This window comes from Tinamus guttatus, unplaced genomic scaffold (assembly GCF_059628265.1).
Source record: "Tinamus guttatus ecotype Peru unplaced genomic scaffold, ASM5962826v1 Tinamus_guttatus_pri_ptg000229l, whole genome shotgun sequence".
Lineage (NCBI taxonomy): Eukaryota > Metazoa > Chordata > Aves > Tinamiformes > Tinamidae > Tinamus > Tinamus guttatus.
Window position 1 is genome coordinate 957832 of NW_028288763.1, and position 27253 is coordinate 985084.

General features: G+C 40.4%; 1 protein-coding gene across 1 annotated transcript in view; it reads left to right on the forward strand.

The window, feature by feature from the left end:
- Positions 1–319: 319 nt before the first annotated feature.
- The window catches only part of SCUBE1 (signal peptide, CUB domain and EGF like domain containing 1), a 183642-nt gene continuing 156708 nt past the window's right edge, over positions 320–27253 (forward strand). The window contains 2 exon segments of the mRNA XM_088525634.1: positions 320–465; positions 2492–2614. Coding sequence (XP_088381760.1) covers positions 375–465; positions 2492–2614 — 214 coding nt within the window. The 5' untranslated portion in view covers positions 320–374.

The window sequence follows — 27253 nt, forward strand, 5'->3', positions numbered from 1 at the left end:
GGGAGGGGTAACGGCCGCCGCGTTGCGCGGGGGTAACGGTCACTCCGCGCCCCGGAGCGGGGGGTGGGGCGCGGCGCCGTCCGCGCGGGCGTCCGGCTAACGGCCCCAACGGCTCTTCCTACCTGCGGGAGCCGCCCGAGGTAAGGGGAAGGGGGCGGGGGCCGGCGGGGCCGCTCCGCTCCGCGCCGTCCCGTGCCGTGCCGCGCCGTCCCGCCCCGGCGGGCGGCGCCGCCCCCGCCGCGGGAGCCGCGGCGAATCAGCGGGGCGCTGTCAGGGCGTCAGCGGCGGCGGCTCCGCGCGGCCGGCCCCGAGTGCGTCCCTTATCGCAGAGAGGCGGGCGGGCAGCCGGGGCCGGCGGGCGCATCATCATTATCATGGGCACTGTTTGCTTTTCGCGGCGCTGCTGTTTGCTTTTCGCCCTCGCCTGGGCCGGCAGGTTTGCGGGAGGCAGCGGCGGGGGCGCAGGTAAGAGAGGGGCGCCTCGGGAGCCGGCGGCTCCGTGCTCTCCCGCCCGCCTCTGCCTCGCTGAAGGTGCCGTTGGCGGGCGGGGGTCGCGTGTTGCTTGCACGGGGACGGGGGAAGTTGTGCTTGGGAGGCGTTTTCTCGTGTGCTTGGCTGATAGAGACGCGGAGGGGCGGGGGTGGACGGGAAGAAAAAGTTACTTTTCTGGAGTGCCCGCGAGATAAATCCGTGCTGGATGCTGGAGCTCCCCGCAAGAAGCGCGGGCTGTTATCCCTTGTCAGGCTTTCCCTGTCCGCGCCTTGACCCAAAGACCCCGTTTTTCTCCATAGCCTCACTCGTGTCTGCGTAGCAGCAGTAATGATATTAGATCTTTGCTCTGATGTTAAAAAAAAAATCACCTCTGCTTAGGAATGTTGTAAGCCAAAAGTAATTTCTTAAAGATGTGTGTGTAGCCTCTGAAGCAGGGCTGGAAGAAACCCTTTAAGGTGAAGACTTGGCGGGGGCGGGGGGAGGAAAATCCCTCCTGCCCAGATATAGAGTTTTAAGTGCGACAAAATGAACGGAGTCGGTGTAGAAATTATCTTTAAGTGCAAGAAACGCGACGTGGGATGTGGAGCAGAACGAGGGCTCATATTTAGTGTTGCCCTTTTCAGTTGACTCATTGGCATTCACGCCTGACTCCCAGGCATCCTCTGGTTGCTGTGAAATGTCCCCCTTGGCTCAATGCAGTTTGAATTTTTGACGGCATTATAAAGAGTCCAGCTGTCACTTTTGCTGATCTTGATGGGCGACGGGTGCCGCTTTAATGAGTCAAAAGTATGAACCAAAGCGCTTAAAAAAATCTTACTTTCTTTTTGCGCTTGACTGAGTCTGTGTCTGATCTGAGCAACACCCTGGGACCCCCTAAGCGAATTCACTTAAATCACAGCTAGATCTGAACCGTCTTGGCGACTAACATAAGCGGTGGGCAAGAAAAACGTCAAAGGATTGCCGCAGCGGCGGGTTTCTCGTGAAGACCCAACGCTCGGCGTTTAGGAAAGCAAAACTTTCCCCCTCTTTCTCAGTAACAGCAGCAATGAGGAGCACATGCGATTCCCTTTCGGGGAACTCCGAGGTGCCCCCGCGGGCTGTCCCGCTCCGCAAAGTCGTCTGCTGTGTCGTGCCTTGTCGCGATACGTGGTCACTGCCTTCCCTCGGAACAGCCCCCTGCCCCCGGTGACTTTGAAGGATCCCTGTTTTGCCGACGGCGATGGCTGGGTGAGCCCTCCTGAAACAGCGTTAGGGTTCCCAACTCGCAACAAAACTGTACTGTACCTTTTTTGAGGGGAGGATCCGTTAATGTAATCGCCATGAAATCAGCCGCTGCATGCCGCCTCCCTGCGCAGCGCCCTTTAACTTGCCCACGGCCACCACGTCTCCCGTGTGAAATCCGGGTGGGGGACCGAGCGCGCAGCCCCCCCTGCTTCCCAAGGGGCTCCAGGCCACGCACATGATGGTGCCGCAGGTTGTCGTCCTCCCCGCGGGCCGATCGAGTTTCATACGGCCCCTTATTTATTTATGTTTTTGCCTCTTAATAAAAAAGGATTAATGCGGTTTTCCTGTTCAAATATTTCTTTTTCTCATTCCCCTGCCAGCAGAGTATGTTTAAACTAGCGTCCAGCTTTCTGAGTTAAGATCTCTTTGCTAGGAACGTGCAAACGGGCTTTTCTTCTCCTCCTGCGGGGTCATTTAAACGCTCTCGTGGTTTAACTACGAACTGGGTGCGGGTCTCCCGCGCTAGACCTGTGCAGCAGGCGCTCCTTTCTAACGGGTGAGAGTTTCCGACGCTTTGTGGAGGGAAAGCAGGGTTTGTGAGAGGCTTGAGGAGGACAGAGCGCGTCGTTTTGCTTCATTACTTAGCCTGGTCTGTCCCCACGTCCGTGATGACTCGGGGACGGTAGACAAGCGGGCAGCGTCTTCAGAAGGAGCTTTGCCGTGCCTCGGGCTCTCTTCTCACCCCGCTCCCCCGCGCTTCTCCCTGTGCTTGCAGATATTGACGAGTGCGCGGAAGCTACGGACGACTGTCACATCGATGCCATCTGCCAGAACACCCCCAAATCCTACAAATGCATCTGCAAGCCGGGCTATAAAGGAGAAGGGAAACAATGTGAAGGTAAGGGAGGCCGGGCTCCTCTCCTCTCCCTGCTCCCCTCCCTCCTCGTATTTGTTTGCTCTTTAAAGGCTTTTGTAAATAGCTGAATTCCTGAAACGATTAATGCAGATTTACAGCTGCTTAACCTCAAATCTCGGTGTTTATTGGCAAGCGTCCCCCGCTGCTTTTGCTAATTGTCCGGCATCACAAACATCGTGACCTCCAGCCAGCGTTAAATACAGAAAAGAGGGCGGGATCGGGGGTCCCCCGCCGAAACCCGCCGGCTTCAACTGCGGCTCCCCGCTCCGGACACCAGAGTGCCCTTCCCCTTGACACTAAGCAAGTGCCAAAGCACTCTGTGTTTCTGACCACCTGGAACACTTACTATTCAAATAAACAAACCAACAAACAAACAGCCCCCTCTCACACATCATTGTGCTCACCAGGCTTTTAAAAGTTGCTTTGCTTCTGCATGTCTGTAACTCAACAAGTTCAACTGAAAAGAATCAAGAATGTTTTATTGAGCACTGTGTATACTCCTACCTCAGAATTTACAAAATACACCTTGTCTCTTGAACTTCAGCAGCCAGACTATTCTCTTAGACAAGAATTAATATTGTAACAACACCAGAATGCCTTTAAATAAAGGATGCAAATTATTGTTTCTTTTTTCCACTTATAGATGCTTAGCAGCTATTTAAATTTTCCTTCCGAGTCTTTTTTTTTCTACTTTAGTCTGAAACTTTTTCAAAATGTATATGGCCAGTCCATTAAAAAGATTAAAGACCTAGAAATGACTCTGCTGAAGTCTACAAAAATTTGAAACCACATATTATTCCCCATGGACTTCCAAAGTGTTTGTTCAAGTGCCCTCATAAAGCATTTTTGTGGTTGTCATATTTTTCTGTCTTGGGCTTAAATTGACAGAGATAAATTTCCACTGTCCATCTCTTGGTACTCCAGCGCCTCTGAACTGCTGTTCACTTGGAAGCCAGATTTGCTTTCTCGCAAAATGACAGAATAATCATTCAGCATCAATTTCCTCCTCTATTTATCCCTCCCAGGCAAGGAGCTCTGAGAAAGTGTACTCAAGGCCACAGCTATAGAGGCTGCAGCATTCTCAGAATTGGTTCTTGTTTCTATATTGGTTTTCCACATCAAAAGTTTTCTTAAGCTTTAACTACTCATTTTTTTAGATGTTGAACTCAGTTTAGTGGTAGATCTAGCTGATGTTCATACATGTTTCATATACACGTTTATTTTTGCCTGACTTACCTTGGCTCAGTAAAAAAGAGAACTCTGTGAGTAGCAAACTGAGATTTCTCTCAGTATGATGTACAGGATTGTGGAATTTCTGTGGCTCATGTTGAACTCCAGTATCTGATGCTATTTAATATCTGTCAAACTTGATAAGTAAAGTGCAGGAGGGCAGATTGCAACGTGCTCTGCCTGGATGTTAAATTAGTGAACGTTAGTCATGTAAATGAATGTGAGGTGTCTAAAGGAGGGATTACTTTATGTGAAATATAACTTTTCTTATGATGTTATACTAATAATTTAAAACATTTTGCATCACTTTGCATCTTAAATTCACAATTAATACCAATTTTTGAGATAAGCAGAAAGCTTGAAGCTCCGAATGTTGATGCTGTGATGTTTTCCTTCTAGAGCTTATGTTAGAATACCTGTATAGTACCTCTTATTTTGATCCTGAAGTACTTCAACTCAAACCCTACAGACATGATGATCAGTCTTTTAAAAATTACCTTTTAAGACAGAAGTGACTGTGCTTGTAATAATAACAAAGATGAGATGCACCATGCGATTTTCATTGCACCAAAACCAAAGCTGGCTTGTTAAATTATTTTGGTTCTTTATAACTAAGCTTTTAAATAAACTTTTTCATCATCAAAACTAGTTACATGTGAGAAAAGGTAAAGATATTTACTTTTACTGTGAAAGATAATGTGCCTCCTTAACTGAATTCTTCATGGCTTTCATAGCAAACCATCTATTTTGCTTCATGTGTGAAGAACATTTATTATAGTGTAGCTACTCCCTTATAGAGCATGCTCTTGTATAGAGCCAGGCTCAGTAAACAAACAAGGATTACCAAGATTGCAATTTCTATGCAGCAGTGAGCTGAAAGAAATGACAGTGTCATCAGATTTAGCATAACTGGGGGCTCACTAAAATGTTTAGAAAATACTGAGATATTGAAATTAATTTAGAGAGATTCCACTGTACATATACATTTATTTTAAAAAATCAGTGTTAAATATGGCTTTCATTCACATGAAATCCATTTTAAAGAAAGGATCAGAGTATGGGAATTAACATGATTTGGAAATTTTTAAGTTTTAGAGTAGCAATGGAGCAGAGATTATATGACTATGTCCAGAATATGTGTACTTGATGCATTCTTGTGTATTTATTATTACTTTTACATTAAAGATAATGATTAGTTTAAAAAGTGGGACCTTTGAGGCTCATAAATGCCTTTTTTGTCAGATGAAATAGGGAGTCCAATCACTTGTGCAGGATTTTGCACACCTTTTTGTGACCTAAAAGGTGGTTAGAAATGCACCAGAAACGGTCCTTTAAGGAGATGCAAAGCCTTCTAGAAGCAATTATCTTGAGATGATTCTTTCTCTTGACAATCTTTTAAAATCCCTTATCAGGGAATTTGTTCCTGAATTTTCCTCTCTTCCCCAAAATGTCTTTTGGACTAATTTTTTATTGTTTTTCTTTATTTTTTCTCTTGGTGGCCTGAACCTGCTGACCTGTGTCTTTCCGTAGAGCTCAGCTCTTTCTCCAGACAGAGGAGATACTCCTTGTGTCCCTTCCTGCCCCTGTAGATTCCAGTTTACCTTTTCCTTTCAATGAACTCTCTGGTGTGCTGGTGTCAAGCCAAAGGCTCAGCACTACCAAAGATGGTGTCAAACCTATCGTGGGCTTAACTCATCCTCTTCTGGAAATATAAGATGGTAGCAAACACATGTACTTCATGTTTTTTTTTTTTTTTTTTTTTTTTTGCTTCCAGTGAGCAGAACAACCATAAAGTTTCAGATGTGTAGTAGGTCACTCCCAGCAGTTGTTACAAATGCTATGGTGATACTTCTTCATGTCCTGCAAAATGCCAATGTCCTTTGAGAATAACTAGTGTTTCTATATGAGGGAATGGTATATCCAGCCCAAGATATCTTAAAAAAAAAGGTTTGCTTCCAATTACTTCTTTCTTTTCTCCATATGACTCTTAACTGATAGTCAAATCAGGTGCAAGCAAGCTCCCTCATTGATCAGACTTTTAAGCTTCTCTTCTTTTAGCTTTTGGTCTCAGGCTTTCTCCTTAGCCTGGCATTGCAATGGAATTGTCAGCTGGAAAATTATGTCAAGGCAATGGGAAATCCAGAAAGTGCAAGAAGATTCTGAGTCCTGTTGTTGCCTAGGCCTTGAGAGGGGCTCTTTAGTCCTTGATCAGTTTATGAAAGGGTTTAGCTCTTAAACTCAGGTTAATCTTTTTGCCCCTACTTCTGGGTTAAGGCTATTCCAGACCCTCATGCCAGTGATGATTAAAAAACTCCATGTAATTGCTGGTTGATGTTAATCTCTACCCATTTTATATCTATTCACATGAAATAGTTTTTAAAGCTATCTTTATCTTTTGTATTTATTGTTTATTTTAGACATTTTTTTCTGCCAACCTACTGTTCATCCCCAGTGTGAGAGTGATTTCAGTGAATTGCTGTAATTAATTGTTTCTTTTCCTTTTGGATGGTATCTTACATGTACCATCCTCTCTGTATAGCATGTAGAGGATAGGATTGGGTGGATATGATTTAATTCCTGAAAAAAATGATCACTGGAACCTTGTGCTTCTGGATTGCAAATCCCTACTTTCAGATTGTCAGTGTTCAGTAGATTTCCTACTTGATCCATTTTTTTCCTGTCATTTTCAATATTATTTTCATAAATGTTCTTCGGTTCCTTTTACTACTGGTCTGACGATTGTTGTTATGTCTGTTAAACTCTTTGCACAGAAAAGGAGTGCTATGGATAGTAGTTTAATAGCACAGCCACTCATTATATGCAGCCTTTCAGCTGTGAATGTTTTCTCTTGTAAAGCTTGATGTTGCTGATAGGTTTCTTGCTGAGGGCAGCATACATACTCCATGGCAAAGTATCTTGTCAGAGTGTGTCTTGACAGGATGATTTTCAGGTTTCTGCTCACCTTGGAGCTTTGTACTAGCAGAACAGGTGTCTGAAAACACAGATTCTGAGCAGCAGTTCTGCCTGACAGCTAGTTGGGTAACCTATGCTGCTGTGGTGTAACTTGGTTGTATGTGAATGCCCTTACATGCCCTTTCCTGATGTAAGCGATTATTCCAGGTAAGCAGGCCATGGTAGTCTGCAAAGGAGGCTGTTGTTCTTGATTCCCCCAGTGATGTGACCTTCCTGGATATAAGCATGACACAGTCCTCCAGTAAGAGACACAGATATTTTCAGCCCTAAGTACATTATATTCCTCTGTTAAACATGCACGGCCACTTGGCAGCACACTGGATTGTACCTGCTGAAGCCCTGTGTTCATCAAAGCACTGCTTGGCTGGAAGAGGCTTTTGAAGAAAGCATGCCTAACAATCTAGCAAGGCTTCTCCTCTTGCAGATACACTGCTCCCCACAGCCACGCCGCAGTTCCTGATGTTTGCCTATGTACAGCAAATGGAAATACTCAGTACAGTGCCTGGAAACATTTACATTGACATACCTAGATCCTATTATTTCCATTTTGTTTGGTGACATCTGGCTTTGTCTCAGACACAAATCTACTAGTGTAGACAAAAAGCATGGAGCACTTACTTACTATACAAATCATCTCTGAGCTGTTAACTAAAACCTTTTCCTGAACTAGGAATTCTAATTTTGTGGAAAGCAAATGGTAGCATATTTCTTACTTTGACAAATGTTTGGGACCATTGGGACTATCACATGCAATTTTGTCTTCTTGCTACAGGAGGAATAATATTCCCAAGCCAAAATTTAAACTAGTTGTGGTGTTTGTGATAATGCACTAAAGTTTAAAATGAATAACTCATTGAATTGATAATGATTCAGAAATGGCAAAGATAAACTACTCATTATTATCCTCAAGAATTTTGCATATGTGAGGCCAAGTTTCTTCTTGTACCTGTTTTTAAAGGGTTGTAAACAAATCTTAGCAACTGGGAAAATACATATATTTCATCCTTTCATCACTTTTGTTTGAATAATAATAATCATCATCATCATAATCATAATACTAATTATTGTTTCTCCAAGATTAATTTAATACTCTTCCTGTAATGTTAATCTTGTTTAGCAGATTTAGTTTCATTTTGCTCACTGGGCTTTTATTTTACTTTAGTCTTTCAAATACTGGCTATGTATTTCTCATGCTCTCCAGAAATGAAATCAAATCTTGACACACAGTCAGCCAGGAAGCAGCACAGGACGCTTCAGAGTTCTCATTTCCCCATTCCTTGTTCAGGAACTTGCACTGAAACTCCCTCCTCTCCAGAGGGATAAGTAAGCATGGGGCTTCTGGATGTTACACAGAACGATGATCCCATTTCTTTTAAGAACCTCATGTTGTTTGATCAACCCCCTCTTACCAAATCTTTCATGTGGAGACCATCTTTACCAATGAAGGTGAGACAGCGTGTACATTACTGGTTGTCCCCTGGCTTCGGAAACTTAGGCATCTCAAGGCTTACACAGGGCTGAGCCTGTGCTGTCTGTCTGTCCCACCCTGCAGAACAACAGGGATGCCCCTGAATGAGGCAGCCTAAGTGACTTCTCCCTGGTTGATGATTCTTCTGATTACAATAGGTGAATTCATTCTCTTGAGGAAGGGTTGTCTTCTGGGAGTTTGCAAATATTGACTCATTTCAGGGTGAATGCTATCACTGCATCCATAGTCTTACTGCTCTTGCCTGTAAAGACATAAGGGAGGCCAAGGTTTGCTTGGTCAGACCCACTAATAATATCCTCCTACATGCCTGTCAGAGGAACTGAAGAAAGATAAAAGCAAATAAAGTATTTTTCTGAACATCTCTGTTTAATTAAAACAAACAAACAAACAAACCATTTGCCTACTATGTTCTCAAAAGCTGCAGGAAGGTAAATATCTTTTTTTTTCCTTAATATTGTTTCATATTGAGTCATATCCTTATTCTAGTTTTTGTTATTTTTTGTATAACCTTTTTTGTGACCTTATCCCAGTTCAGTGTTTGAGGATTTGATGCCCAATTTAATTTCTTTTGAGCTGGCTGTGCAGTCCTGAGCTCCCTAGCAAATCATCCTGAAGCTGCTGTGCTTTCTAGTTTCATAGTTAAAATTCTCCTGGTATCTTAACAGATGCCAGTTTTCCAGCAGTTGAGAAGGCCGCCATTAATATTGAACTTCACGCCTCCCTTCCCTAATGGCTCTGTTGCCTGGATGAGATCCCTTGCTGCCAGAGTTTGCGATGACGGTTTTGTCTGGTAGTGCTGCAGGAGGGCAAGGGAGCACAGAGGAAGAGACACTCTGCCTCTCTGCAGGTTTGTGGCAATTTTCATTTCAGGGTCAGATTTTGCTAGCTTTATCCCCATGGGATACAGCCTCACTGTAAGGCAGGCATTGTGGTGATTTTACTGAAAGCAACTCCAGGATGAAGCACTGCATGTTATCAGAAAGGGGGCAAAAATGGCAATTAGCAGCTTTGATTTCAGCTCAGTAACTGTGTTTTCTTCTCTCTGAAATCTTACTCATCTGATCAGATAATTTCTTGTACCATTTTTGGTTTAGCCTGATAAAGGCGTCTCTGGGCATCCCCAGCATACTGAGGTCTTCTATTTCTGTGCCCTTTTTAAAAATTTCGGGTACAATTGAAAGCCAAATTCCCAACTTGCCGATTTGGCAAATGCTTAAGGGAACTGCAGTCTCTTAGGGGACAGAGGGGAGTTAGGAGGCAGCAAAACGCCAAAATGCTCCTGAGAGTGATCTGTAGTAAAACAGAATTTTATTACAGCCTAAGTGAATTAGCAACTTACAATACTTTTTTTTTTTCCCCTCTGTGCTTCTTTTGTTCCTTGAACGAGGCTTTTTACTTGACCAGGATTCAGCCTTGATATTTTTTCCTTGGAGATTGCTTATATTTCTGACTGTGTTCAGCAGTTTATCCAGTAAAACCGGAATATTCTTCAGTCATAACAGCAGGATCCGTCTAACTGTTCACAGTGCCATCCCTACCCGTGTATCACCCCTCCCTCCTGCCCTGTTCTCTCCTCCCTACCCTGTCCTACCTCTCAGAGCTACTTTCTGGCAGCCCATAATGCTCCTTCAGTGAACAGCTCCCCCGGTGGTCCAGTTTGGAAATCTTCCATTTTTACTTAGAAAAAGAACATTTGCTCCTGCCTTTTTTTTTTTTTTTTTCCCCAGAAATGCTTCTTGGAAACAAATATCACTATATTTTGCATAAACAAATACCATGCTGCTAGAAATTCATGCTGTCTCATTCTTCGTCAGCCTTGCATGGAGTTCTCAATTTGGATAAAAAATATGGTTTTTTTCAAGGACATTTCTCTAAATAGTTGATAAGCTCCCTGTCTTCTGGATGGTCTGTGGGTGTTCTGGGAACTTAAATATAAAATTTCATCAGCCTCAACAGTTGCTGAGCTGCAGAACCCAAGGTGGCCTCCTGTAGGGATGTAAACTTGGTATTTAGAAGGAACTTCTCCTTTCCCCCAAATGTACAGTGTGAATGATCTGCCAGAAAAAAATTAATAAAATGAAGCAATATAAATAAAACATGCAGTTTAATATGGTAGCAGCATTTCTTTTGTCCACATTCTTCATACATCAGGCATACATCATTCTTTTGATTTCTGTATTTCTCTGTAGCCTTTCCTGTTCTCCTGCCTATCATCTTTTCCGACGATGTCTTCTCCTTTCCTTGATTCTTGATCTTTATGTTGCCCTGAGTCCTCTGTTGTTCAGCTGCCTCTTAACCCTGTCACTTCCACGATGGCAATCTTACTCTGCTTACTGTTGTCTCCTTTTAGTGTCTTCCTGCATGCCCCGTTTCTATTTTGCTCTGTTTACTTTTCCTTAGCGTCCATCTCAGTGGCTTATTCCAATTCCAGCATTATTATTCTGGGAGCCAGGATCCCAGAGCAAGACTTCTGTGGGTCTGGAGAGCTGGTAGCTGCAAACTGTGAGCACCCCTCGCTGGCCCTTTCCCCAGAGTTCTGTCTTCAAGGCCAAGCAGTTTTCCCTTTTTTTCCTCATTTCCACCCTTCTCTGCCCCCTTTCTAGCTCAGGATTTGCTTGCCCCTTTGCGTCTTCCAGGCTCTTCTACCCCGGGAACTGTGGCTCTTTCCTCAGCTGGTGAGATGCAAATTGTGTGGCCTCATTCGCCAAATCTCATCTGATTACGGAGGTGGTCAGCATGCGTGTCCATCATATGACCAAAACACACATGTCCTTCCCTAGGTGGCTAAACACACACTGACGCATGATGTGGCCAGAGAACCTTTGCTCGAAGGATGGGAGAGGAGGTGGGGAATGTGGCCTCAAGCTGCTTCTCTAATCCTTGCCCAAATAACCTCCCCTAAGGTGATTTTTTTTCCCTTTGCATTTGTGTCATGTAGCAGTCTCACTGATGCCACTAGGACACTGCTGAGGCAACATCTGGTGCCTACAGAGTCCACCAGAGGCACCAGCCCAACCCCATTCCAGGCCAGAAGAGCTGTGGATAGAAGGAAATGGAGAATGGTTGGCAGAAGGTTGTAGGATAAATCTGTATACACTCTGGTCAGAAAAACAATAGTCCTGTACTTCCACAGTGCACTCTTATAGGAAGTTGCTGTTTGCTTGATCATGGTTTTTTTTTTGACGCAGGGCAACCAATATGAGGCTACACTAGCATCAAAGTAATCTCCCCAAAGAAAAAGGAAAGCAAAGGCTAACAGCATGGCCCCATAAGCAGTTGCAAACCGAAGAGGCAATGAGTTGTGTGGTGGAGAGCTGAAACAAATGCAAGGGAGAAGGTCTTGGGGGAGTAGGGTGAGTGGATTCCTTAATCTGCCTTAGTTTCTGGAGCCCTTGTATTGCCAAACTTCAATCTAAGGCTGAAAAAAAAAATCCTCCAAGGATAACATTTTGAAAACTTTAGCTGTCTAAATTTCAGCACTACCTGCTAAGCTGGTGAATTTATTTGACTGTGATGGATTATTTTTTGTTTGGTTGAATTTTCAGCCATAATTCGGCCAGCTTTTGCTGTCCCCAGGAATCCACTGAAAGATATCTTCCTGCCTCCTTACAAGAAGTTGCTCAGAAATCTGAGAGCACTAAGTCTATTCAAGCAAGTGGGGAGCTGAAGCTTTTTAAACATCGTAAGGCTGTGCATTTGCCAGCAGAACACTTTTTTTAAAAAAGGCCTATTTTGTTGTTTAGTTTAGTCTATGTATTTGAGTTTCAGCTCCCCCAAAATAAACTTGTTTTAAAGAAGTTGTCTTGCATGAAGTGTTCTAACCCAAGCATAAGCGTTTGGCAGAGTTGTAAGAAACAGAACATACAGTCTGACAGACCACGTTAAAATTGCAAGGCTTTCCTGCACGTTTAAGATGCTCTGCAAAACCAATATATTCATGCTGCAGTTTGAAGAGTTGTTTTCTTCAAATGCCTTGATTCAGAGCACTTGAGCATGTGCTTAATCTTGAGTACATATTACCTTTAAAGTAATTCCCATGAAATGCTTTATAACAGTGAAGTTATTATTTTGTTTTGGTACTACAGTGCCTATTCTTTAGAGAAAAGCTGTGAAATTCTTTTTTTTTTTTTTTTTTACTTCTGTGACCAAAGGGGAAAAAAAAAGAGTGCATATATCATTTAAGAAGCTGGTGTAAGGCCTTCATTTTCCAGACCTGAACTAGAGTGAAATTTGTTCAGTGCCATTTGCCATATAGATAGCACATCAAGATCAAGGCTATGCTTTCACAGTTATTGATAATATGTGGCTATCACTGACAAAATCAGCAATACCAAATAGGCCTTCAAATGGCCTTCAAATTGCTTTGGTTTCCATAATAAATTTGTTAAGCAGACTGCTTAATATCAAGCTTTTATCTCAGAGACTATAAAAGCCATTTTGCATTTATCCTCTGCTAGAAATTAGTAAAGCCTGCACATCATTGCTCCCAAGCCCTAGTCTGCACAAACCGCTGTCAGTCCTCATGTTTTACAAGGCACCACGCTCACAGAGCATCACATTTTTAACTGAAAAAAAGAACCATTAAAGTGATGTCTAATATTGATCTGATGTCTGTTACTGTGCTGGGGGTCTGCTGCAGAATTCCCGCTGTGCCCTGGAGACCAGGGAATGGAAACCATTGCTGCAGTTGTTATTTGTTGAACATATCATTGCTGAAAATCCTGCAGGACGTAACTGTGATGCATTCCAGGTCTCGTTATTGTCGGAAGGAAATTGTGCTGAAGTGCTTTTGTTCTGATTTCATTATCTGGAAGCTAAGGCTGCATTCAAAGCTTTCAAGCAAGTAGTCACCCAGTTACAATGAAAAAGTACTTAAAGTAAGCGCGTATCTACTTTGTTGAATGGCAGTGTCGGTAATGCATATCTACATTTTTGGCAGGAGGTATGTAGGAGAAATTAGATGGCTTATATATCTGCCTTCATACCTCCAGAGATACAGTGTCATTTACTGAGTAGGGCTGTGTCTTTATTCTCCTTGCACTTCTCTTTGCTAAACTTCACTGGAAAAATATTCTATAAAAACCTTGACATGGAGAAATGCCTGTATTTCCATACAACTACAAAGCACCAAACTCCAACTTTATTTAGAAATTCCCATATTTCTGATGTTTTCCAGCCTGACAGAAGAAGAGTTTGCTCTAAAGATCTCTTCTCTCCTCTTTCCTCGGCTACTTTTTTTTTTCTTATACAACCAGCCTAGGTGCGTGGAGTTGTTGAACATGTACGGGGACACAACTGATCCTTATTAATGCACTCCAGGAGCTGCAAACCAAAAGACAGGTAGCCCCCTCGACTGATTTGGGAGTTTCCTCAAGGGCTCTTACAGTAGCTTTGGCTGCATGTAGTCATCCTGGGCAAAGGCAGGCTTGCTTGGCCTGTGTTTTGGTGACCCTAAGCCTGGTGAGTACTTTTTGGTAGGGGAGCTCAGCGCAAACTCTCTAATTCCTCAAGAGCAGGGCCTATTTTCCTAGGCTTGGCTAAGCAAATCCACCTCTGTTCAGATGGCACATGCAGCCATACACAGAATGTGAGGAATAATGGAGTGAATGAGGGCTGCTAGAGTTACTCTGACCTGTAACTGTTCTGGCTCTTAGGAGTGAGCCAAGGAGCAAGCATGAGGTAGGAATTGCGAATCCCAGCTTGTTTTCCTGAAGCCAAGACCTGAGGACTAATATGCTTTGGTTGGGTATTCTCTGTTTCATTAGATATCTGCTCTTTTTTTACATGAAAATGAAAGTGGCTGATGCCTCCCATTCTGTATGCCAGCAGTGTTATACCTAGGGAGACTAAGGCCTTAGAATAGGAAAACCTTTATATTGCACTTTGAAAAGCTTTAGCAATGCAAGCAAGTCCTCAAATTCTTGTTTACAGTATGTTTGACCATTCTGGTGGATTAGAAAAGCAAGGGTTTTTTGTTGTTGTTGTTTTTTGTTTGTTTGTTTTGTGATATAAACAAAATTCAAAGTGTTGTCACTTATGTTTTATGTTAATGGTCATTTCTAGACCCTTATAAAAATGATTTGTCTTCTTCATGCCTCTGACAGCCTGGATCTGCTCATTCTTTCTGTTTTGATTTTTTGATTGTTGTCTTTATTGAAGAAAATATGAAAACAGCATACAAAAACATCAGTTCAGTATCTCAGTCTCATGAAGCAAAATGTAGAAAACTTTAGCATATTTTCTGATTACAGAGTATGCAGAAAACTATTCAGGGTAGCTGCAGCATTTTCATGCTGTTTTCTAGAGTAGCTTTTTGGCATAATTTGAGTTGTACAGGAATTTCATATGCCCATTTCCTGGGATAACAAAGCGAGTAAATATGCCTGTATAGGTCCTTGTGTGAGCCCACATGAAAATTCATTCAGGAAACCTGTGTTATTAATGCAGTGGCAGGAAATATGCAGTGGCTCAGAGGATTTTAGAAAGGTTAGGGAAGAGCAGTAGTAAGGTGGCAGTAACACTTCTAGCTTTATGTTTTTTCTCGCTCATATATTTAAGTATTGTAAGGAATTCCAGCCTGTAAATGTGCATATTAGCCTGTATCCAACTAAGAGACCTGGTTTCTAGAATACATTTCTGTGCTACTTAAATCTGGAAGGCTTTTATTAGTTGCCAGTAATATTCATGTTACGATTAGATCCTGGGTGGCAACTTTAAGGTATTTTTTTAACACAAGTATTTTGATAATGTGTACAGAAGGTCACAGTATTTGCTGTAGTTGCTACAAAGGCCCCTAATTCATACAGGAAACCCGTGTGAATCCTTAGCCTGAGAAGGATTATGTATGTGATGCATATGTTAGCAAGAGTGAGCTTGAGGGGTGCTGGCTTGAAAGAGAGGCGCTTCAGAAAAGACCAACAGGGAATAAGTCCCCCATGCTTATAACTGTGAAGCCACCTCTGTTACTGTATTTGCAGTAGAAGGCCTCTGGGTTTTACACTTAAGGAAAAGGATAGCCTGGTATCTTGCTTTATATAGTTGATACATGTGCTTGCATGAACCTTGAAGGCTGTGAAGTGCCAAGTTTGCCACAGCTGCATGGGGACATGTGGAGCATGTGTCGTGAGTGCAGGAATACGGGCCTTGGGCTGGCTTATCCTGTTTTATTTAAACTTGCTGAAAGGAATTAATCTCATAGATGAGCCCAAGCATGAAGAACTGCAGTCATAGAAGAATTGTTGAACTTGTGAAAACAGGAGTGGAGTGGAAAGGCTTTAAGAGTCTGTTTGCATAAGTAATAGAAGTGTCAGTGCACCTCTGCCTTGTCCTTTTGGAGCTACAGCATTCCCAAGACCCTTACATGGGGTACGAACAAAACTACCCAGAGGGGGAAATAGGCTACTGGGCTATAAATATATAAAGTCAGGGGAGAAAAGCCATAACAGAAGCAAGCTTTATATATATTTATAAAATTACAGAATTTGTGTTTTATATTGTTCTTGGAATTATGCATGGTAAGCTGTAACACTTCAAACCCAGACTGGTATTATTTTTCAGTGAAAATATACTTTACCAACGAATTCTTCTTTGTAGACTTTATGATCAGCAAGGAAGCATAAAACTTAATGGAAATACATGTCTTCTGGTCTGAATTAGTCACTGACATGCTCTTTTCTATTATATTATTTGAAGCGGGGGGAGTGCTTTAAATGCTTCAACCCATTTAACCTTAATTGCTCACTTTTAATAGACATCTACCAACTGAAGGAACCAAATTATAGCTTGAATTAGGCTTTACTAATCTTAATTAAAAGCTCTCTTTTATAATTGGAAACAGCCTATGTTTAAAACAGTAAGCCTTTCTTAAATGGTTTATTTTAAAAAGCTGAAGCCCTTTTGATAATAGCTGTTCAGACTGAATATGGGTAACCATTATTCACTTTATATTGCACTTAATTAAAATATCTCCTCCATGTGGTTTTGTTCCTTCTGTTGGCTGTGAAACTGTTTCATTGTTGGGGGGAGAACTTATTTTTTTTCTGTGGTAATTTGAAAGCATGTTGCTGCCCTTTTGTTTTGAAAGTTTTCTGGGGTCACAAATCACAAAATTAATGTGTGAATTAATATAAATATTAGCTTCCTGCATTTCTTTATCCTCAAGTGAATGCTTGTCAGTCACTTAAATTAAATGGAATACTAGGTATATAATTGCAACCTCTAATCATATATTGTATAGTTCATTTATTTAACATTTAAATTGTCTTCAGACAGTTGATTATGGGCTTTATGTTGCACTTCTTCCTCAGGCCAGATTTCCAGTAAAAATTAAAGTCTGTAATACTGGGAATACTGCTCTTTCTCTTGAGCATGTGGCATATTAGTAGAATTTCTGTTGATTTTTGAATATCTTTGAGGGGACTAAATGAATTTCATCCGTCAAATTATAAGTGTCTGTACTATAAAGAGAAACCTTTGAGCTGTTCATCTTGACTTTCCCTTTATAGTTAGTGGACAGAAATATCAATTTCCTTGATGCAGTTCACCTTATGTTAATGGCAACAAAAATAGGCCAGATAAATTGTTTCCTAAAAATGACAGTGTCATTCTAATACAGCTGTGGACATCTACAATGTGCACTTGCAAAGTCGGGTAAGTTGTATCTGAGCCAGAGGGTTCAACAGCTGTGAAAGGCAAAGTCATTTAAACTAATGGAAAATACTTTGTACTTAAGCTGTGCTTTGATTCTAACTAAGGCCAAGGGGAATTTTAAGTTGTAACGTTATCATTTGATCATTATGACATTCACCTTCCTAGTCTCAGTTTTATTTCTCTCAGTCTTTAACCTAAAGTGGGCAGCATTTGAAAAAACAATTGTAGCAGAACACTGAAATTCTTACTGGTTCACCAGGAGTCAGCCTGAAGAATTTTCTTGATGCATCCTACTTGGGGAGCAGTACTGGCCAATACGATCATACCTTAGTTTATGCTTTTAGTTCCACCAGCTCTGAGTTGTCTCCTTGCAAAAACTAAATGCAAATCCTGTCTTTTACATGAGACCTAATAGGTTTGCCACTGGGTTTTACGTATACTGAAGTAACTTCTGAGAAAAGTCATTTATGCCAGTTATGCAGATGGACAGAATTTCTTGAATGTGTGTCTCACTTGTTTAGTTAGCAGGTCTTTGGAAGACCTTTTTATCTTTTTTGTTTGCTTGTTTTTGTTTTTAATTTATCTTTATTGTCTTGTTTTATTATGTTTCATGCTGAAGGGTTACACAAAGATTACTGAATGGTATCCACTGGAGGCAAGCAAAATCAGGACTTTCAATAGTGACTTCAGGCAAAAAATGGTGGTCCTTACCTGTGTCGCATACCTGTGTGTATTTATGTATATATCGTTTAATATAAGTATGTAAGCTGGCCATGCAGAGTTAGACCAAAGGTCATTCTAGCTTGGTGTAGTCTCTGGCAGCAGTCAATAGTGGATGTCTAAGGCAGACTATAAGACATGAGTCATGTAAGAATGATTTGTTTTCTGCAGCTAATGATTTAAAGGTGTCTTGAGATAGGAGTGTCATTCACATCACTGTGTTCCATGGCATTTGCAAAACAGATGTAGAAAATGAAGGTTCTTGCTTCTTATCTGTTATATAAAACTCAGAGCTGACAGATAGGTCATTAGTCATATCCAGCGTAATAACAGAGATGTATAAAAATGGGTAGCCGTATATATTTTGTCAGCTTCATCCCTACTGTTGTTTTCCAGTGATACTTTCCAGTGTTACTGTTGTCTTTTTCTACACCATGTTGGCCAAAACCTACAAAATCAGGTATTAATTTGGGAGTCATCAACTAACAACTTCAAAACGAGTGGCCTTCCCACTCTTTCTGAAAATAAGACTCTTCTTTACTTTAAGATTCTAGGTCAGATTTGAAGACTAACCAATTGAAAAGCTTGATCTGGATGTTCAGTCTCACTTTAGAGGATTGTTAAATTTTTAAGCCAGGAACCACAGGTAACAACTAAAACCACGTCAATTCATTTGGAGTGCTTTACTGATGGCCAGTTCCTGTGTTAATAATGGATGAGCTAGAAGCTCCTGTTTTCTGTGGTAACTCAAAATGCTGCTACATGTTCTTAACTTTTGTTTGTTTGGGTTAGAAATAGCATCAGCATTCACCAGGTAAAGCCCTAAAAAGAGATTGCCTGGAAAGATTGGAAGGAGGAAGGAGAAGCATAGGGAAATCTTTGTAGCTTTGCAAAATTGACTTTCCTCATCTCTAGTTTTGTTATGGATATACATATCCAATTAAAACAGAATACTGTTTGGGGAGGTTTTAATCATACCGCAGATTAGTGCATTTTGCTTATTGGTGCATAATAAATTTAGAGATTCTGAAAAACAATTCTATGTCAAAGTTGAATTTGTCATTACAGGAAAAAATGTGACAAGGATATTTAATTCTCATGTAATAAGATGTATACTTTAATAGCATTTTTACCTTTTGTAAAGTGCAAAGAGTGGAAGAGCAATAAACAAAAATGCTATTAAGCATACTGCATTTTGTAAGCCTACCTCAAATTTATTTATATATATATATATAGTTCTCTTCTGCAGTTCTCTTAAATGCAGGATCATCTCAAATAATTTTACGTAATTTGTTTCATAAAGATGAGTTTATGAGTACCCACAAGCCTGCAGGGGACTCATAAGAAAAGCTTTGAGACTTTTCTCATAGGGAGTCAATAAGACAAAATGTATGTTTAACTCCTCTGAAAACATAAATAATATACAGATAATGCATCTGGGTCTTGACTGAAGTAATTTTCAAGTAAAATTACTGAAATAATATTTTAATGGGATTATATTGGTGCATGGCATGAGAGAAAAGGAATGAAAAATATGAAATCGCCAGTACTATCTCCTGGATTAGAGAAGTTGAATGTCAAACAATTCATGCTAGAGGTAAGTTGACCGATTGGTATTAATATATTAGTCTTGCCAAGTATCCCTAGGGTCTTAAATCACCACAGAAACTGGGGATCTATCCTCTTTTAATAAATGACCCATGCTCTCTATATTTTATCTGCTCAAGCTGCTTTACCACCATGCTTTACTCCAAATAATCATTTCTGTTGGTGGAAAAACTACTTGCACAAAGATAAATATAATGATTCTGAAATGAAGAAGGATCTGTGCTATGGTCATTCACATTATCCTGCAGTTATGTGCTGCGTAATAGGTGAGGAGTTGAGAAGGATGCCAATAGAATGGCAGTCCTTGCAGGCTGATCTTTACTCTTCTTTGCAAACCAAAATGTTGGGGTGCCTTCCCTCCCTAAAGGATGCTCTTGGAAAACTGAATTTGCCTTGGAACAGGGAGCAGGTCAGAAAATAATATGCAGTTACTTTCTGGGGTTCCCTATTAGGTCCAGTATTGTTAGGGATTAAATTCATGAGTCGACTGTGTACCACATCCAGAAGATGCCATGTTACTACTGTAAAGGTGGAAATGAAGAGCAGCCCTGGGCAGGTTGGGTGAGCATGTGCAGCACTGCTTCTGCAGCAGACTAAGTCTAATGTCAGAAGGCTTAAATTTACTGTACAAGGATTGGCACTTGTGCTGGAAAACATAAAAGTTCCTCAAATCCAAGAAGACTGAAAACTACTGCTTTCATCCTGCTTGTTGTCCTAGCTGTCCCCACCTGAAGTAGTGTTAATCTGCTGGGCCTATATGATATCGAGAAAATCTCTGTTTTATAGTGCATGATCTGCCATGGCCTCATTCTGGAATGAGCAAAGAGGTACAGCCATGTGCAGAAGATAAGTTGGTGTTCATCCATGACTGGTGGTAGGAAGAATTTATTTCAGGAGAAGGGCTTGGTATTATTTCCTTTTGCCAATAGACAAAATTTTAAAAATCAGATGCAAAGGAAGGTTATCAGCGTGTAAACCAAAAACATGGGAGATCCTCACAAGGTTGGAGAAAGCTTGTTGAATCACATCTGTATCAATCAGCTACTTTGACAGTCTTAAGCATCTCCTCAAGGTTTTTAGATGTATCTTTCAATCTGAAGTTCTAGGAATAACCTCCTGCCTTGACTTCCTGAACTCCTAATCGCTACAATACATGCACCGCACTTGTGGCAGTAGGGCACACCAAAATATGCTCCCATTAGATTTCCAAGAACTTGCAAGATTAAATGTGGAAACAAGCATTTCCCATTATATTAAAAGAAGGAATTGTGGTGGAAATGTCTGTAATTTAGAAGTGGTGGGAAAAGTGCTGTCAGATGTCATGTTTCACATTTATAACAGCTTGTGAACAGGAAGTCTCTCTGCTTGAGCTGGTCAGGCATGACAGCTACTAAATAAAGACAGATTCTAAAACTGTTATGTGCTCCGCAGGTATCCATCTTTATTTGGGTATCTCACTTGCAGTTCAAAGAACTTGTAGCCAATCTGTTTAAATATCAATTAGGAAAAATGTCAAACCACAACAAACCCTAATCAGGGGTTCAGGATGTCAAATGTGAGATAACAGTACTTTTGGTTTCATCTGAAGAAATGTTGAATGGAGCTCAAATGTTCCCAAATCAGTTCTCATTGTGCTGGCTCTGGTCACAAATGTCACATAAAGATAATACTTTAATACAAAGATACTTTTGTTCCCCAAAGAAAGAATTCTGTCTCATTATTTGTTTTTATAAATGACTGTAGCTGTCCAACTGCTTTTCAACTTCCAAAAGGTATTCTAGGCAATAAGTGCTGTTTGGACCATATAACCATATGGTTATATGTTAGAGCTGTAGGAAGACTTCTCATTAAGTCATCAAAATCTCTGCAAGTTCCTAAATGAAGACCAGTTCCTGTTATTTATTTGGTCTCCTCTCCATTACTGCTCCAGGAGTGTTAGATATGCTGTCATAAAAACAATTTATGTGGCTGGCAAGTTGCACTAAGTGCGTACAGCATCAGATTTCAGATGTTGTGTCTTTTTTTCCCTCTTTTTTTTTTCTTTTTTTTTTTTTCTTTTTAAGTAACTTTGAACCTTCCACCCCCTGTACTTCATCAATAACCTTTCATTGGAAAAATGCACGCACACTAAAATCCAATAAATACCTCAAACTGGACGAATCCTGAAAGAATGAATCAAAGGGGTAGATTCTGCAGTCTGTTGTCAAATGTCTAACTTATGTTTTGATATGACTCTTTAATTTTCCTTATATGATAAATGGTATTTAAAGAATATTCACTAAAACATGCAAAATAGTATTTACTAAAGAAGGACACATGTTTTCTTTCTTTTTCTACTCTCTCTGATAAAATTCAGAAGCTTGTGTACTCCAGAGCCTCCTTCAAGAAGGGCTTGCCTGTTCCGGAGCTTGTTGTCTTTTGCCAGGATAGGTGATCCATCTTCTTCCACAGAAGGGAAGGTGACTTTCATAGAACTACCCTTATTCTGTGTGACTTTTGGCAGCTTCATTAATGCTTGCTATGATCAATTTATTAGGATAAAAATTCAGACCCAGAACAAAATAGGGACCTGCAGGTTTAAGGTTCTTCTTAAATTTAGGATATAATTGTTATTGGAGAAAAGCAGATTAAACACATAAAGACCCTATCACCCTACAATCAGTGATAAATGGACTGATGTCTCATCTGCCCCCAGATGCATCCTCATGTTTTTAGGAAGATGGTTCTAAATATGAATGTGTTAGCACTTGAAATATATACATATTGTATACAACGTACCCTTCCATATTTTGGTTTGCTTTTAGAGTTTTGTCCCCTTTTTTCAGGGGAGGGGAAGTTTTTTGTATTTTAGCAACATATAAAGCATGACGTGTAATGTTCAGCCATTGCAGAAGAATAGGAAGCAAATAAGACTACAGGGAACTCGATGTTTTCTGGGAATCATATGAAATGGTTTCCAGAAAATCACCCCAACACCACCACAAATTGCCTCCAAACCATCTCTATTAAGCTGCCGTGGCATTTCTGTTTTATTGCTCTTTTAATATTGGAAAATAGCGCTTTGTAACATTTTGAAGAAGACAGTAAAATTGAGTTTACTTTTTTTTCTCTTGGCTGTATTAATAGGAAAATCAGTGGAGGGACAGTACTCTTTAGTACTCTTGAGGAATTTACACTGGAAAAAGATCATACTAAATAAACTATTGTACCTGCTGCACTCTACCTTTTCTCTACTGAGAAACATCAGGCTTTTTTTTCCCCAATTTCCATCCTGCTCACCCTTGACCTTGGTTTTCAGAGTAACTCTAGTGGCTATCAAATTTTACAGTTTTCTTGGACATAAGCATCTTGAAAACATCACGGCAACTTGAAAGCTATAAAAAGTGCATTGTGTGTTCCTCTGATTCATTGGATTAGGCATATCCAAGGTCACAGCATCTAAAGAATAAACATTTATGAGTCTAAGAATAAAATATCTCAGAAGGAACTAGATGTAACAAATGATACATTTTATTTGTTTTCTGTTGATGGAAAAGTATCTTATGAAACCATCCATGGGGAAGGGATTTTCAGAAATGGCCTTTACTGTTGAGATAGAGGTGAAGGGTTTTTTTGAGGAAAAAAAAAACCTTCACAGTTTCTTTTTATATCAATGTTTTCTTCACAAAATTTCACTTGGGTACCAAATTCTGCTATCACAAAGCTTACCAGGGGAGCAGAACTTCAGCAGATCGGATCAAGAACTGATAACACTTCCCTGGTTGATTCCTCATTCATCTGGCTGAGTCAACTCTCGAAAATTTTAAGATACAAAGAACCTAATGACTTCAAATAATACTAAACATGTAGAAATTTGCTAATGCTGAACTCCTCCTGAGATCTTTTTCATCTTAGTATTCCCACTCTGCTTAAATGCTTTACAAAGATCTGAAATTTTGGCAAATGTAGCCAGTACTAACCAGAACAGTCTTTCACCTTCTTTTCTTTCATTTTTTCTTGCCTTTAGATTTAAAGCTGATTCCCTACATATAGGAAAGTGCAACTTGCTATGAGGAATACAGTGGGCTCTGGTTATCCAGTGTGTGCGTAACTGCTGAAAGTATATTAAATGTAGGATATGCCAAAGAAAAACAACTTGTGTAAGGTGTAAGCATGCCTGTGATATTTTTGTTTATAAAGGATTTTATAGCCACCAAATCCAATCAGTAAAGTGATAACAAGTAAGGTAATGATCTGATTATGATCCAAGACTTGATCTTGATTCTGTTCTTGTCACTGTTGCACATTTCTTCATTTCTGCCTGTTTCCTTAAAAGCAAAAGAGTGTTGCTATTACACTGCTTCTTGTTCCACATTTGGAAGCAGGAACAAGAAATTTGAGTGTTAATTACAGCTCTGATATGCTTTCACTGTGTACCCCAGGAAAAGGGTCTTCCAGGCTCCATGAACCCAGTGGCAAAGATGTCACTTGACTTTTGTAGGGGTCGGACTTCACCTCAGAACATTTCATCTTTAGACACTGCTTTCAGGCTAGTTCTTTCCCCAGCATATGAGAACAAGGTTACATAAAACTCAATGGTGGAGTAGTGATCTCCGTTCATGCTACAACTCTGTTCTTAATTGGGTAGGGTTTGGGATCTAGGATGGAGTTTTTCTTCTGTATTATTTGTGGAAATGAGGCTGCTTCACTGGTCTAGGGATGAACAGTGACCAAAGCTCAGTGAAAATTCTTGAAGGCCTTTTAATGGAGACCATAAAAGTCAAAGTATTCCCACATGGAAATATGTGTTCCAGCATTTTGCAATGTCCATTGCTGCAGTCCTGGATAAACAGGCAACGTGCCACAATTTGAAAGCTGTAACTGAGGACAAGAAGACAGAAAATAGAGTTTTGTAAGTAGTATCCTTTGTCTGTATGGACAAAACAAGGGCTAGCAGCAACCTCTGATGGAGCAGAAAGGTAAAGCACTGTTCCTTTGCTAGCAAGTCTCTAAAGAGGACAGTGTTATCCTCTCTCCATAATGCCTTTGATGGTGGTGTTTTGCTTAAAGCAGCTCAATAGGTAAAGATTAAGTTGGAAATATATTTCCTTTCAGGTACTGCATAAAGACATGGGGTTTTCATCAAGATGATGCTTGCAAAGGATTTACTCAATATTCTTCAAACTACCTTATGGGTCAGACTCCTTTAGGAAGTGTCCCATGGCAGTGTAATATACCTGTGTGCTAAGTTTTGTTCATAGTTTCCTAGCTTAGAAGAAATTGATGTGGGCAGACAGCTTCTGTTTGATTATTTATTTTACAATGTCCAAGAGCATACATTATTCTGTCCCAAGTCAACTGTAATTTGTGTTTACTAAATTAACTCCAGATCCTTCCCTTGTATCTGTAGCCTAGAAAGCTTTTAAATCAAACACAAATTTTACCCAGTCCTAACCCTGTTTTGAAGTTCTGTCCTTGTTTTGTGAGTATTTGGGTCTGTGGTCTTGGCAGTGATTGAGGCAGAGGTCGTGCCAGTGCCCACTTTTCTGTTGATGTAGAAATTTTTGGAATTCAGCACTGAGATGCGTACCGCCCCATGGCTTTAATGGCTCAGGTGTTCTTCTTGTGTGTTAACAGCTGTAAGTCTCGTGTGACAATTCAGCTGTGACACTGAAAAAAAATCAAGTCCCGGCAGATGTTTCCTTTGAGTTCTGTCGTCTTGCATATGAGCTGTATCTGTGCTGACAACTTCTGCTCTGAGTGTGCTAATCATTTTTGGGCTCTCCAGACATTTATGAATGGCAGCTGTTTTAACGAGGAAAGGAGGTAGATTGATAACATTTGGGAAAGATACTTGGCGCTCAGTGCATGGCATAGCACTAGGCTGAAACTGTTGAAACAAAAGGGCAACTAGCATTTTTCCTTGCTTTGTTTTTAAAAGTTCTTTGATTTTGATATAATAGTTTAGTTCTATGCAGGTTATACTCTTAGAGTACCATGACTGTTCACTGAGGACTAAATGAGCAGTACATTATTAGAAATGACATTAATCATTTTGGTGCATATAGTTAATTTTCCAAGGGCTCCTGTGTTTGCTGCCACTATTATACTATGCAAAATTAATTCCTCTTAGGGAGGAAGTTCCTTTTAAGGGAACTTTCTCTGATGCTGTCTTCATTAGACATCCCAACGGTAGCAATTAGTTGGAGTAAACACTTTGTAAATATTATTCCAGCATAGAGGATTTCAGTAAATCCTGCTAAAATAGAGTTGCATGTCCCTGCAGCCAGGACAGCAAATCCTTGGATCAATGGCAATGTTTCTTTCATTCTCTTGTTTCATTTCAGTGTTGCAGCAATTTCTTCAGGGTAAATGTCAGTGTTAAGCTATCAAAGGTAAAGATAATTGATGTTGCACAATTTATGAAAAAAGTTAACTTTCTGAGAGCTGTTTGGAGCCAAGAGTTTAAGATCCATTTCTATCCACTACGGGGAGGAACGGGGGATGGGGAAATGTAATAGGATATAACAATACTAAAAGAAAGGTATATATCTGGCCACAGGGAATTTTGAGTTTTATAGTAGATTAAATTAAGAGGAAGTGTACAGGTTTTGCATATCTGATCTTGCTCCTTTTGTTTATTGATCTATTAAACTTCCTAAAAAAAGCCCAATGCTACCAGGTCACCTATAATATTCTGTACATTACACTCCTTTAAGCAAGGTCTCCAGCCAGGTCTGTGAGGAGAGGAGCCAGGAGAGTGGTATTCTCGTGCAGTGCACACTGGAGATGCCAATTTCAATCTGGTATCTTCAGGGTGAGATCTCTTGAATGACAAGGTATTTTTGGAGGAGGCAGAGACAGCATCCTCCCTCTCTATGTGGCTGTTAAGAATGTTTGGCTCCTCTCCTAGTTTTGTACAGCTCTTAAGGAACAAAGGGGAGAAATAACCCTCTAATCTGTGGGGAAAAGTTATTAAGGTAACTTGAACTCTTTGAGAGAAAGAGATGAAAAAAATTTGTGCCTTTTGTTAATTTTCCTGGTTTATATATCTGTTAATCTGTTAGATTGTCCTTGCTGGAAGCTAGGTATTTGCATTACATTAGCATCTAGTGCTTCTAATCTCAGTACAGCTTTTCAGGAATAAGAGCTGTAAAAAGGGCAACTACTACAAATACTTTTTTTTTTTTAATTTGTCCCTTATCATGGCTCTTCTGTCTCATTTTAATGAGTAGTCTTATTTGATTTGGTTTTTGTCTGAAAAAGGCCGGCTCCTTGCAGGGTGACACTGAGTAACACCAGAAATTATTAAACTCACTTCTGAATTCCATGTTCTCAAGAAACTCAGGCCTAATCAAAAGCTAAGAACAAAGTTTAAAAGGCAGCTACTTTTCTTTTCCTAGGACTATCGTGAAGCACACATGTGACATCAAAATTGTGTCATGTGCTTTCTGTTTTTTGATTCTGTTACATTATAGTACTGTAGGTATCTATTTTTTGCCCTTGTAGGCTAAGAATGATAAACATGTTTCTAGAATTATTATGGTATGTAACTTCAAATATTTACTAAGTAAAGATATCTAGAACACACTAGAAATGTGCAGCCAGGGTCACTAACAGAGCTTTTGAAATGATATCCAAGATAGCTCTCACATACAAATATGTTTTTCTAAAAAGATGACTTTGTCCCATAAATTTATTATGGATGATATAACTTAGGGACAGTAGCAGCAGATTTTATTCTAGCACACAGCAGATGGAGGTCTGATAGAATTATATGTCTTGATATGAGGCTGGGTTTATAACTGTATTTTTAGTTGATTGAGAAGTGCACTTCTGAACGGTTGGGAGCAGTAACTGTGATGGTGGCATTCCATCAATAAGTCAAGATACAGTCTGTAAAAAAGAAGTAAGTTTACAGTTCGTGGAAAGAGTGAAAAAGTGTTTTTTGTATGAGACAGGGAAGTCCACAA